The 13204-nt window shown below is 37.1% G+C and overlaps 1 protein-coding gene across 1 annotated transcript in view; it reads left to right on the plus strand.

Annotated features, from left to right (window-relative positions):
- The window catches only part of C5 (complement C5), a 100618-nt gene that overhangs the window by 34218 nt on the left and 53196 nt on the right, over positions 1-13204 (plus strand). Inside the window, exons 11-20 of the mRNA XM_053564110.1 lie at positions 728-913; positions 2115-2318; positions 3589-3798; positions 3924-4073; positions 5196-5325; positions 7243-7305; positions 8487-8684; positions 10767-10857; positions 12286-12359; positions 12941-13080. Coding sequence (XP_053420085.1) covers positions 728-913; positions 2115-2318; positions 3589-3798; positions 3924-4073; positions 5196-5325; positions 7243-7305; positions 8487-8684; positions 10767-10857; positions 12286-12359; positions 12941-13080 — 1446 coding nt within the window. The remainder of the gene's footprint in view (positions 1-727; positions 914-2114; positions 2319-3588; positions 3799-3923; positions 4074-5195; positions 5326-7242; positions 7306-8486; positions 8685-10766; positions 10858-12285; positions 12360-12940; positions 13081-13204) is intronic.

The following is a 13204-nucleotide window of genomic DNA, read 5'->3' on the forward strand; positions in this document are numbered from 1 at the left end:
AAAATATAAATTTAAATTATCTTTCATATATTTTATATCATTTATAAAAATAAAATAACGAAATATATCTTTATGGAAATTATATGTAGATTATATATATATAACGTGTGTGTGTGTGTGTATAAGCATGGTGGTGAGAGGTAGATATTCAGTTAAAAAAATGATATATCTATTTATTGTTTCTTATACCCAAGAGAATCATTCCCAAAATTGGTTGCCTTATTTTGTCCTTTATCTAATCCTGAAAGAATCAAAGAAATACAGAATTGAGATAGCAGAAGACCTTACAATATCTTATTCTTTGACTTACTTAATAGAATGGTATTTGTGCTTTGAGATTGCATAATATGTAGTATATGAGGAATCTATTCAAAAATGATATAACTAAGTATAATTAAACTTTCTATAAGCTGAGAACACATTTCTCTTTACTGAATTAAACATAAATAAGGAATGGTAGCACATGCCTGTAGTCTCAGCTACTTCAAAGGCCGAGGCAGGAGGATCGCTTGAGTCCAGGAGTCTAAGGCTACAGTGAGCTGTGATGGTGCTTGTGACTATCACTGCACTCCAGCCTGGGCAGCACAGTGAAGACTCATTTCAGAAAATAAAAAGAAAAAATAATTTATACTTTGGTGGAGAGGAAGGAATATTATTTCAGAATTGTTATTATGCTTTTAAAGAAGTGATGAGCTGTTGAAATGAATTTGCATTGTTTTGACAACAGGTGCTGGTTAAAGACTCACTTGACCAGTTGGTAGGAGGGGTCCCAGTAACCTTAAATGCACAGACAGTTGATGCAAACCAAGAAACATTGGATTTGGAACAAAAGAAAAGTGTAACAAGTCTCAGTGATGGAGTAGCTTCGTTTGTGGTTAATCTCCCGTCTGAAGTGGCGATGCTGGAGTTTAATGTGAGCTGAATTCTCCTGCTCTATGTTTTAGGATAATGTGTACTTTCTGGCTGTGTGTGTTGGCTAGCGTGCAGAAGAGATGCAGCAGATTTTGTATGCAAGTCCGGTGAATAGTTCCACAATTTTGCATCCAAAAGAAATGAGCTCCAGAGACTATCTTCTGAATCCATTAACTGGTCCTTGTGGAAGATAAATCTATCAATTTTTTTATTTGATAATTAATTATTTTCTCTCTATAGATGTAGTGCTGGACATGAGTAGTAGGAATATCCTCTTATTTCTCCACATTTTCAGTCTTTTCTCAGGGCCAGGAAAGGGTTAAATGTGGAAACTCCTTTTTTCTAATTGTCAGAACTATTTCATGTTAGCACTTACTTAATAGTCTTCTCTCCCTGCAAATAATGATCAAGTTCCCAATCTCAAATAGAATATGAGCAAGTGAACAATGCAGGTCAGTGACTACAGAATCCACACATTCACTATCATCTGCTGAGCACTTACTAAGTGCTAGGCATTGAGCTAAGAGCTTCATGAAGAACACATTTAATATCCATTTAATCAGTAATATCAGTTAGAGAATATTATCTTTGTCATTTGTGGCTGAGAAAAGGGAGGCTTCTAACCTCTCTTCTGATTAAATAACTTACGGAGTTAATAAGTGGTGGTGCTGGGCAGCAAACCCATGCACATCTGACTGCAGAGCATGAGATGGAGATATTAGCCCTTCTGCTCTCTGAAGGTGGATGTTGCTGCCATGATATCATTTCTGCTCCACCCCACTTTAGAAGCACTCGTCTGGCCCAGTACTTCACAGTGACACTGGGCCAGATGGTCTCTACGATATTCACTCATAACTCCTGTCCCCAAGTCCCCAAGAGTCAGTGCCACCCTCCCCACCACCCTATCATTTCCTGCCACCTCATAGGGAGAGAAGTCCCCACCTTACCATGTTTCAGGAAGAGTGTCAATATTTGTTCCTGAAGCATCTTTCTTTCTTCATTTCACCAGACTTTTCCACCATAACACAAAATCCTGTCATTATTGTCTATAGTCTTTGCAAATTACTTGACACCACAGCTGTATAAACACTACAGTAATGGAAACTTAGAAATTTATAAAGCAAAGAAAAAATGTGAAAGGCATGTTTTACAGAAGGTATTATATCACAGTCCACATGTCTTTTTGAAATTTTCTTTTTCAGATCAAAACTGATGCCCCAGATCTTCCAGAAGAAAATCAGGCCAGCAAAGTTTACCAAGCAGTAGCATACTCATCTCTCAGCCAAAGTTACCTTTATATTGATTGGACTGAAAACCATAAAGCTTTGCTTGTGGGAGAACATCTGAATATTATGGTTACAGCCAAAAGTCCATATATTGACAAAATAAATCACTATAATTACTTGGTAAGTACAATAATAACAGACTTATATCTTATTCCTGCCCGCCACCTAGAACATTTTCCTTTGCTTATATAGAAGCATTACAGTGATCCTTTACATTTGTAGGTACAAAACACTTTCACAAACATCATCTAATTTGAATATTATTTTTTCAAAAACCTTTCAGATAGGGCATGAATGTCACAGGTGAGGAAATTGAGGTATAGACAAGTTAAAATACTCACATGGTCACTCAACTCAGAAAAGAAAGATTTTGATTTGAACTAAGAACCTCTGACTCCTGATCTGGTAACTCTTTTCACCAAAGAGGGCCTGATTATTCCACAGAGAGCCTGTTTACATCACACTACCTCTGCTCTACTTCATGGCCAAAACTTACATAACTAGACCTAGCTCAAAATAAGAGCATTTCACTGGCATGAAAGAAAAGATTCAAATCCTTCTCTGAGAGTTGAGCCACTTCATGCCTATTTCAATTCTACAGCTCAGCAACACCCCTAATGTGTCAGTTATATTAAACAGGAGGTGGATCAATCAAGCCTCTTTGTGAAATCTGGAAAAAATGTGTAAATATCATAAAGACTTTGTGACAGTTGCCACAAAATGGAATAAATTATTTCAATGCCAGGCCAAATAGGTGGTGAGGGCTTTTCCAACAATTTGGTGGAAGAAACTGAAAATTATTAATGCTGACTATAGAAACATTTTGACTGATGAAAACTTAGCGAGACTGTTTATGGACTGTGTACCAAAATCATGTCTGAAGTCCTGCTCCCTGAGGACAATTTAAGGGATGTTTGAAGATATTTTAGCTTCCTGTGATTTTGTTTTTTAGTCTTAATCCTCCAATTTGGAATTTAATCGCTGAATTTAAAACAACCCCCAACTAACATGCACTCCATTTGTCCATCTATTTTTTTTTTTTTTTAATCAAGACAACAAAGGAGGTTTTAGTGACAGTGTGATGACTTCAGACAGATTTGGGTTTAAGTTTTAGCTAATCTGCTAGTTAGGTGATTCTGAATTAAAATCAGAAGAAACATCGGAAGCCTCACTTTCTTCAATGGGAGTAACATTCCTACTGTATTGGTGTATTGTTAGAATTAAAGAGAATTAAAGGAGTCAAAGGTTAAAGTTCCTGCCTGGCACATGGTAGGCCCATACATGTTCACTTTATTTTTCTTCAGCATAATTTCTGCTCCAGCTCCAAAATCCATTTTGAAGTACAAGTTTTGTTGTTGAACTCATTATTGCTGCCACTGTTTATTTTTAGATCTTATCCAAGGGCAAAATCATACTCTTTGGCACAAGGGAGAAGCTTCCAGATTCATCATATCAAAGTATCAACATTCCAGTGACACAGATCATGGTTCCTTCAGCCCGTCTCCTGGTCTATTACATTGTCACAGGGGAGCAGACAGCAGAATTAGTGTCCGACTCAGTCTGGTTAAACATTGAAGAGAAGTGTGGCAACCAGCTCCAGGTCAGCTACAAATTATAAATCACAACTACATTTTTTTCTGAATGAAGGAGGCTGTCAACGAACAAAAATGAAAGGTTTTGTTCATGCCAATGATACTTTCTTTTCTCTTTCAAATTAATTTTTAGGTTCACCTGTCTCCAAATGCAGATGCATATTCTCCAGGCCAGACTGTGTCTCTAACTATGGAAACTGACATGGATTCATGGGTGGCATTAGCTGCAGTAGACAGTGCTGTGTATGGAGTTCAAAGAAAAGCCAAAAAGTCCATGGAGAGAGTTAAGTCACAATTTTCTATGGTTTGGCTCAATGTAGTACTTCATAAAGTGTGGCCGTCAGGGTAAGCTGTGCAGAAAGATCAAGGGAAGACCAGTGCTGCTTTTGTATAATCTACTCACTGTAGTGATTCTTAGGAAAGTAAGTCATCCTCATATTAGTTTCCAAAGCACAGGCCAATCCTTCTTTGTTTTCCCAAAGGTAGATGTAAGCAATTTATAGACATATGACCATGATATATTCATGATGCATAAGCGTGACCAATTAGGAAAGTTTGGGGGTTGGGAGTAGGTGGTGGTTAAAGCAGCAGCACAAGGGAAGACTGGATAGGTCACCTCTGGGCTTGTTTTTGTTGTTGCTATTGTTTTGCTCCTATTAAAATTTATGGCAAAGAAGAATCTGAAATTTATTCAATTATTTTAAGTTCCTATTTATCTCCATTATGCTTAGCTATTATTATTATTATTTTTTTTTTTTTTTTTTTTTTTTTTTTTTGGCCGGGGCTGGGCTTGAACCCGCCACCTCCGGCATATGGGACCGGCGCCCTACACATTGAGCCACAGGCGCCGCCCGCTATTATTATTTTCTAAGTTTGAATTCTTTGAACAAGGAAGAAAAAACTGAGAATCTGCAAGGTTAAAAACAGAGAAAAGGATATTTGGGGTAAAAATTAAAACTGGAGTAAGCCCTGTAAACAAGTTCTCATCTACTTAGAACCTAGAGCCCTCCCCCTCAAAACACAAGAGGTTTTGCTCTTTTTTTTTAAGCAACTTAAAAACTGATTTCTTTGTTAATTTACTCATTTATTTATTTATTTATTTATGACATTATATGATTGCAGCATGTAGTCTATGTACAAAACACCATAAGAAATTCATTGCCAAAGCTTAATTGCTTAAGACGTAGTTTTGGATTTAATTTTGAATAGATGTGTATTTAAATTAATAAAAACAGAAAGACAAACTTAGAAACCAAGTAGAGAAATTTGGTCTTTGGTCATTTGTTAAATGAGTCACTTGTGTATTTCACTGGTTTGTTATAATCATGTAACAACTAATATCTTTAGTTTTTGGAAGAATGGTTTATACATCTGAGAAGCCTCAACACTTTGCCTTTCTGAACAGGTATTTCAAGTTTTAGAGAAGAGTGATCTGGGCTGTGGAGCAGGAGGTGGCCGCAACAATGCAGATGTGTTCCATCTAGCTGGGCTCACCTTCCTCACAAATGCAAATGCAGATGACTCCCAAGGAAATGGTAAAATGCTCAGCATTATTTTTTAAACTGATGTTTATTTTCCATCTTGTTTAAAAGCTGTGGAGGACCAGCTTAAGACCACTCAGTGGTAGTTCCTACTCATTCAGTGGACTGAGCAGTGGGAGCTGCAGACCAGTCTTCAGTGGGAAACTGCTGAATAGGCACAGAGGGCACCTGCAGCCTTCTGACCAGTCTGCAACCTCGGGTTGAGTAGCAGTAAACTCAGGAGCTGAAGGAGTCCATTCACCCTGAAATTCCTCCTTGGTCACAGCTTTCTCAGCAGCAGACTGCTCTTCCTTTTCAGTCTCTTCAGGATCTCTGTAGAAGTAGAAATCAGCTATAACCTCCCAAGAGTGTTCATGGGAGATGGTGCCACACATGTGGAGAACTTCCACCACATCAGACCTATTGAGTTGCGTGGGATGGTGATGTCCACATAATGCAGAGGAGCATCTGTGTTACACAGCGCAATAGTGGTCAGGTTAACATAAGATGCCTCTGTGGGAGGCTGGTGGTCAGCCCTGGGATCAGTAACCACTAGAAGACGCGGCTCCCAGAATGTTGCCTGGATCTAGTTAGTGAAGGTTCCGGGAGTGAAGTGGCCAGCAATCAGAGTGGCTCCTGTGGCAGCAGCAAACTTGAGCCTAGCTTGCTGGCCAGTGTCCCTGGAGGATATGACACACATCAGCAGGGTTTTCAGGGGCAACAACGGCCTGAGCTGCCAACAGAAGCTTCTCCCAGGTCTTCCGATTTATGATGCAGAAACACCACTTTTCCTTTTGTAGATGCACTGTTCCATTTGGAAGTCAAGGTTGGTGGCCCCTATGTGGGTTCCTGTTGCAAGGAATTTGGGGACATTCTCCCCCTTCATTTGCAGGTCATCAAGGGCTCCAGATATTGTGGAAATTTTCCTTTTAGTTAGGGTGGGAATTCAGAACAATGCTGTACGGACCCTCCCTGAGCAGCATGGAAAGGGATTGGTTGCCATTTTTATAACTGAAATTTATATTGATCATTGGCCTCCTGGACATTATTTTTGTCCCTCTTCCAGAATATTCTCTTTGCTGATTTTAGAATTCCATGACTATGTAACTCTCTTATCTAAATTTTTCCATTGATCTTTAATATAAAGTACAGATTCTTTTGTGTTGTCCTGAAAACCTTCTCTAACCTTCTCCTTCACTATATCCAACTATCTCTTACCCTGCTGTGCCTTACCTTTTGTTTAAGCTATACAGAACCAGTGTAGTTCTTGAGTGGCACTGTGCTATTTTACACCATTGGGCCTTTACCCATTGGCACTGCTTTCTTCTTTATTAGGCTGGAGAAGCTAGCATGATAATCATCTCCTGTATGAGACCTCTTCCACGTATAGAATTAATCATTCCCTCCTCCTTTAATAGGGAGGATTTTGGAGGGACTAGATCTATTCACAAGTAATATGATAGCAGTATGTCACTGCACAGTCTTATACTTAGTTGTACATCTGTCTCACCCATTGTACTGTGAGCTCATTAAGGGCAGGAATCATATTGCTTGATAGTATAGTATTCATGTTTATATTTATAATCATGTAGCACAAAGAGCAAATAATGAAAATAGCATACCCATCAAAACAATTATGCTAAATGCTTGAATATTTCTCTGTAGTCAGTGGATCAAAAAGGTTACAAGGTTCAAAACTAAATTCAGATAAAAGCAAGTTAAACTATATAACACTAAATCATGAGCTCAGCTAAGATAAAACAAGTCAAATTAGATATGTGGTGCATAATTCCTAATCTGAAGCAGTCCTCAATATTTGTTGAATGAGTGACTCATGAATATTTTAAATACTTAAACAATTTCATGGAAGTGTTCTTGAGATTTTAGCCCCTTTTTTTCTTTTTATCACTCTCTCTGTCTTTTTTTTAACAGAGGAAACTTGTAAAGAAATTCTCAGGCCAAGAAGAATGCTGCAAAAGAAAATACATGAAGCAGGTATTTCAAGATTCATGTGATCATAAAAAGGTTATGGTGACATGACTCAAAAGCTGGAGAAAACTCAACATTATATAATTTCAAATAGAATAGGTGAAAAGAAAGATATATGGAGGTCTAGCTCGCCTCTCTCAGAAAAGTTGATTCAAATAAAGCTAATAGTTTATTTGCTATAGCCTTAATCTGAAGAAAAATGGGTGTTTATTATTTCAATTTCTAAAATCTAAGGTAGGCTAAGGCTGGAGGATTGCTTGGGGCTAAGAGTTGAAGATCAGCCTGGGCAACACAGAGAGACCATCTCTACCAAAAACAAAAAAAAAGAAAGAAAGAAAGAAATTTAAAATGTTAGCTTTTATTTGTAGTAAATATTTTCTCTCTGCGTACTTCATCTAACCATTAAAATCATATTATTCCATTTTATTCTGACAAAATTAATCACTTAAATAACTTTGGTATACAACAGACCTATCAAAATTTATCACTTCCATTTCAAATATTTAACAGTTAATAACATTTTGGATTATTCTTTAGAAAATATATCTAACAGGAATTATTTTTAAATAATTATTTAAATAGAAGATGATAACTGATCATGTTACAGTAGAAAGGACATTGAACTGGAAGTCTGTGAACTGCGTTCCACTAATAATCATGTTGATGCTAATACAGTAATTTCTTTCATTTGTATATGAGTTATTTTAATTCTGATCTTTATTCTGAATTGTAATGACATGAAAAAAACGAGACATCAAGTACTTACAATGAAGGACAGTGCCATTGATAAAGGTGCACATATTATATAAAAACTTTCTGAAAAAAAGGATATTTAGCTTGGAGAAGGAAGTATTTGTATAGTGAAGATAGCCATCTTCAAATATTGAAGGCTTCTTGTATATATTTAACTTATTTTACTCAAAGGGTGCTAAACTCAAAGTGCCAGTGTCAAGAGTTAGTATTAGCTTAGTTGCCAGAAGCCCTTTAACTATTTATTACTAATTGAAACAGACCGTCTGGTAAAGTCACATTTTCCCCATTCCTAGAGTAGTTCCAAGGGTAGGCTAGCTGCTGTGGGTAGCAGAGCCACATGGCAGTAGAAGCCAGATATCCTTGAGATTCCTTCTAAGCCTGAGATGTCATAACTCTATTTATAATCAAGGGCTCTTGTATTATTACCATTTCAGCTGCTAAATACAAACATCAAATACCAAAGAAATGTTGCTACGATGGAGCCCGGCTCGTTGATGATGAAACCTGTGAACAGCGACTTGCGCGGGTTACCATCGGCCCAATATGCCGCAAAGCTTTCAATGAATGTTGTACCATTGCAAAGCAGATCCGCACTTTACTATCACATAAAAACATACAATTGGGAAGGCTACGTAAGTATGTTTTTTATCAGAACTCTGCCAGATCTGGGGAATTTTGTGTAACTTTATGCTATGAAGAAAGGCAATTTTCAAGTTTTATTTACAATTGAAAGTAGAAATGATAAATCGTAACCTCTCATAAGTAAGAATCTCTCATTTGAGGGCATGAGAAGAGTATAATGCAGAGTACACTAGCAGAGTCAAGACCGAAGATAAACTTAAAGCCACATCATTCTAAACGTGAATGGTTATTTATCTTCTGTGAGCCACAAGCAAGAAGCTGTGACCAATATGCCTTTGAGTTCCAAAATTCTGTGGTTCTATGATATTACAACCATTAAAAATTTAATTTATAACTACACTGATCAAATATGCCAAACGATTTCTAAATCTAGCATTAAGTTAAATGTACTCATATAAAAATTGAAATCTTATTTCAATTTCTACCATGAAATATATATTCAAAATTTACAGAGCTCTCATTAATATGTTTTCAGAATTTTTAGGACTTTCTTTTCACTTATATGTAGTCTTTGACAAAACAAACAAAGGTAGAATGACAGCTCTTGTTTTACACAGACATGCACCACATAATGACATTTCAGTTAATGACAGACTACAGATACAACAATAGTACCGTAAGGTTATAGTACCATATTTTTACCATACCTTTTCTAAGTTTAAATAGATATACGAATGTTTGCCATTGTTTTATAGTTGGCTACAGAGTTTAGTAACATGCCGTACAGGTTTATAGCCTAGGAGCAATCAGCTTGCACCATATAGTCTTGCGTATAGTAGCCTATACCATCTAGGTTTGTGTAAGTGCACTGTATGATGTTTGAACCATGAGGAAATCACTTAATGATGCATTTCTCAGAATTCATGGCCATTGTTAAATGGCTTTGGTAAGTGGCCATAAAATTTTACCTTTGTAGAAAAATATTCATAGAAATGGATGATGTTTAAGAGACACAGTTAAGCAGAATAATCAGAGTATATATTTAGGTGGTTTTCCAATTTTTGCTTATTACAAAAAGCACTTTAATAAACCATCTAGTACTTTTTTTTTTTTTTCATTTCCCAATCTGGTTTGGCTCCAGCTGCTGGGAAGTCATTCTCTGCAACTCCCTTCTCCCTGGTACTCTGCCCCTCATTCTAGACAGCTTGACCTCCCAAACTCCCATCCGTGTTGCCACAACCTTCAAGAGCCCACCAGGCTCTGCGTGGGTTTCTCTCTCGGACTGGCCTGTAAACCACCCATAGGTAGTAAGCTGGAGCGCTTTTAACATCCCCCTAATCTGTTTCTCTTCTCTTCTGCTTATGTTCTAATGTCTGTACAGTATTGTTTCATATACTGTGTATGGTTTTCTAAAATTTTTTAAGACAGAAGGGTAAATCTAGTCCTAGTAGATCTTGGACAGAAGCAGAAATTATATCCATTTTTATTAAAGCAAATATGAATAAATCACAGACTTAAGGCAGAAGAATCACATAAACCTCCCTATTTTCTTTTTTTTGTAGAGACAAAGTCTCACTTTATGGCCCTCGGTAGAGTGCCATGGCATCACACAGCTCACAGCAACCTCCAACTCCTGGGCTTAAGTGATTCTCTTGCCTCAGCCTCCCAAGTAGCCAGGACTACAGGCGCCCGCCACAACACCCAGCTATTTTTTGGTTGCAGTTCAGCAGGGGCTGGGTTTGAACCCGCCACCCTGGGTATATGGGGCCGGCGCCTTTACCGACTGAGCCACAGGAGCCGCCCATCCTCCCTATTTTCTAATATAAACACAACTATTAAAATTACAGAAGTTCAAATAACTTTACAGACTGAACAGTATCCTGTATAATCTCAGCAATATTAAACATTTAACAATTTAGGAAACAAATCATTAAAGATATTTGCATGTTTTGTTTTGTCAGTGATATTAGTTGAGAAATTCTAAGGTCTCTATAGTTCTGTTTTAAAAGCATTAAACGAAATGTTTCCTTTCAGAAAATATTTAAGGTATAGATTGATTGCAATATTTTAAAATTTAGCTGTAAGAATTTATATTGTTTTTCCATAATAGGGTATGTTTTTTTTTTCCCCAGATATGAAGACCCTGTTACCAGTAAGTAAGCCAGAAATTCGAAGCTATTTTCCAGAAAGCTGGTTATGGGAAGTTCATCATGTTCCCAAAAGGTATCATACTTCTTTCATGTTCTTTTGAAAGAGATGTGAATAATGTAAATATTATGGCTAAAAGTCTGAGAACTACTCATTTCCCAATAGCTTATTTAAGAGTTAAGATGATCCTACCACTTGCTCAAATTTTGTTTTGTTTTGCTTAGTCTTTTTTTTTTTTTTTAAATGCACTTTGCTCTAGTGATTAGTTCCAGGGTAGGATTAACTATTGGTGTTTCTGTTAAATTTCATTTCACTTCATTATGCATTTGCTGCACACAGCTATGTGCTATAAACCATATTAAGCAGCTGCTTTCATCCTAAAGTATCTGTACTATAAAACAAACACTGATAAACAGGAAGGTTCTTTTCTTGTTAAACTTCTTTATTCAACACAGTTTTATGACATGCCTCCTCTGTACCAGGCACTGAAAACAGAGATGAACAATGCTAAGTCCCCAAGCTTCCCTCTTCCTACATGTGCTCTAAGTGCGTTTCCTATGAGAAGTCAAGGAATGAGTCCACAGGCCTGCAGTCGTCCTCTATGTCTCCTTGTCACTACCCTTGTTCCCTCTCATTCTTCTTCCACACTGTTGTGTATCATCCAACATTGCCCATTAGCTAGCACTTCTGCTGGTAAAGCTTCCCCCCATGTCTCCCATCCTAACAGTGACTGTATTAATTATCCCTCCCAATTAACCCTGCTACAGGTATCACATAGTATTCTACTGGCTAGTTTACTTGCTTGTCTTCCACATTAAAATGTAAATACCTGGAGGGTGAGGACTGAATTCAGATTACTATTTTCCATCCACAACTTGGCTCTGTCTGGCTTATAGAAGCATGAAAATAAATGTATTGAATGAATGCACACGGTCTCCGAACTCTTTTAATGCCTTATTGGTACAGTTATTACAGTGAAATGCAGTTTATTTACTTTACCATTTCTTCCACTAGACTGTGCATTGCCTGAGAGCAGGACTATATCTTATAAGTGCCTCAGTACTTGGCACTATGACTGACACAAAGTTGGTGGACAATAGCTGTAAATAAATATGTAACAGTAATCAGAAACTTTTAATTTTGTCACTTTTGTTATGAGCAGTGATATTGCTTCCCTATTTTGCTTTCCTATTTTGAACACATTCACAATGAACGTAAGTTTTTGTTTGTTTCGTATGCTTTGATTGACAGTGTTTCAAAGGCATCCTTCTGACTTGAATTCTCATCACACAGGTGCAATGTCTAAAATCATGATTATGTAGGAGAGTTACTGAATATATTTTTCTCGATATGTTTTTATTTAATACTTGATATAATTTTGTCTTATGATATTTTTCTCTCTTCTAAAGTAGTATGAAGCAAAATTTCTGTTAATGATTGCCTCTGTCAAGTTGGGTTAATCAGTTTTCCACTGTATTTAAATGTCAGCATTCTAATTTCTAGAAACCAGTTGCAGTTTGTGCTACCTGATTCTCTAACTACCTGGGAAATTCAAGGCATTGGCATTTCAAATAGTGGTAAGCAAGCTTAAGTATATATTCATTTAAGGAATTATTTGATTAGCAAGATGAGGCTTTTTATTAATGTCCATTTAATTTCCCCAGGACTTAAGTGTTGTCATTTTTTTTTTTTTTTGGTTGAGACAGAGTCCCATCCTGTGCCCTGAGCAGAGTGCAATGGCGTCATAGCTCACTGCAACCTCAAACTCGGGCTGTGGACATCCTACTGCCTCAGCTTCTGAAGCCACTGGGATTACAGGCACTCACCATAGTGCCTGGCTGGGTTGTTTTTTTTTTTTTTTTTATAAGTCAGGGTCTCACTCTTGTTCAGGCAAGTCTTGAACTCCTGAGCTCAAGTAATTCTCCCTCCTCAGCCTCCCCCAGTGCTGGGATTACAGGCGTGAGCCACTGTGCCTGGCAATTATTGAAATAAAGATCACTAAGTAGAAAATTCAAGGACACGAGGTAATAATGTAGGGAAAAACATGATCCAGTTCTTTTTTCCTTGAATTAAAACAAATGTGAGACATTCTGGTGCTAACAAAGCATTAAAGGAATTCTCTAATATGCTTCTACTTTGCTTTCACTTTGGGCTGAAGGTATATGTGTTGCTGATACTCTCAAGGCAAAGGTATTCAAAGATGTCTTCTTGGAAATGAACATACCATATTCTGTTATACGAGGGGAACAGATCCAATTGAAAGGAACTATTTACAACTATAGGACTTCTGGGATGCTTGTAAGTAGGTATTTATGGTATGTTAGAATAAATGGAAAAAAGAAAATATTCTCTGATTTTCTGAGAATTCTACTAGAGAAATTACCACACACACAGAAAAATCCAACTTAGTCCAACAATATAA

Source organism: Nycticebus coucang, chromosome 2, assembly GCF_027406575.1.
Source record: "Nycticebus coucang isolate mNycCou1 chromosome 2, mNycCou1.pri, whole genome shotgun sequence".
NCBI classification, from domain to species: domain Eukaryota; kingdom Metazoa; phylum Chordata; class Mammalia; order Primates; family Lorisidae; genus Nycticebus; species Nycticebus coucang.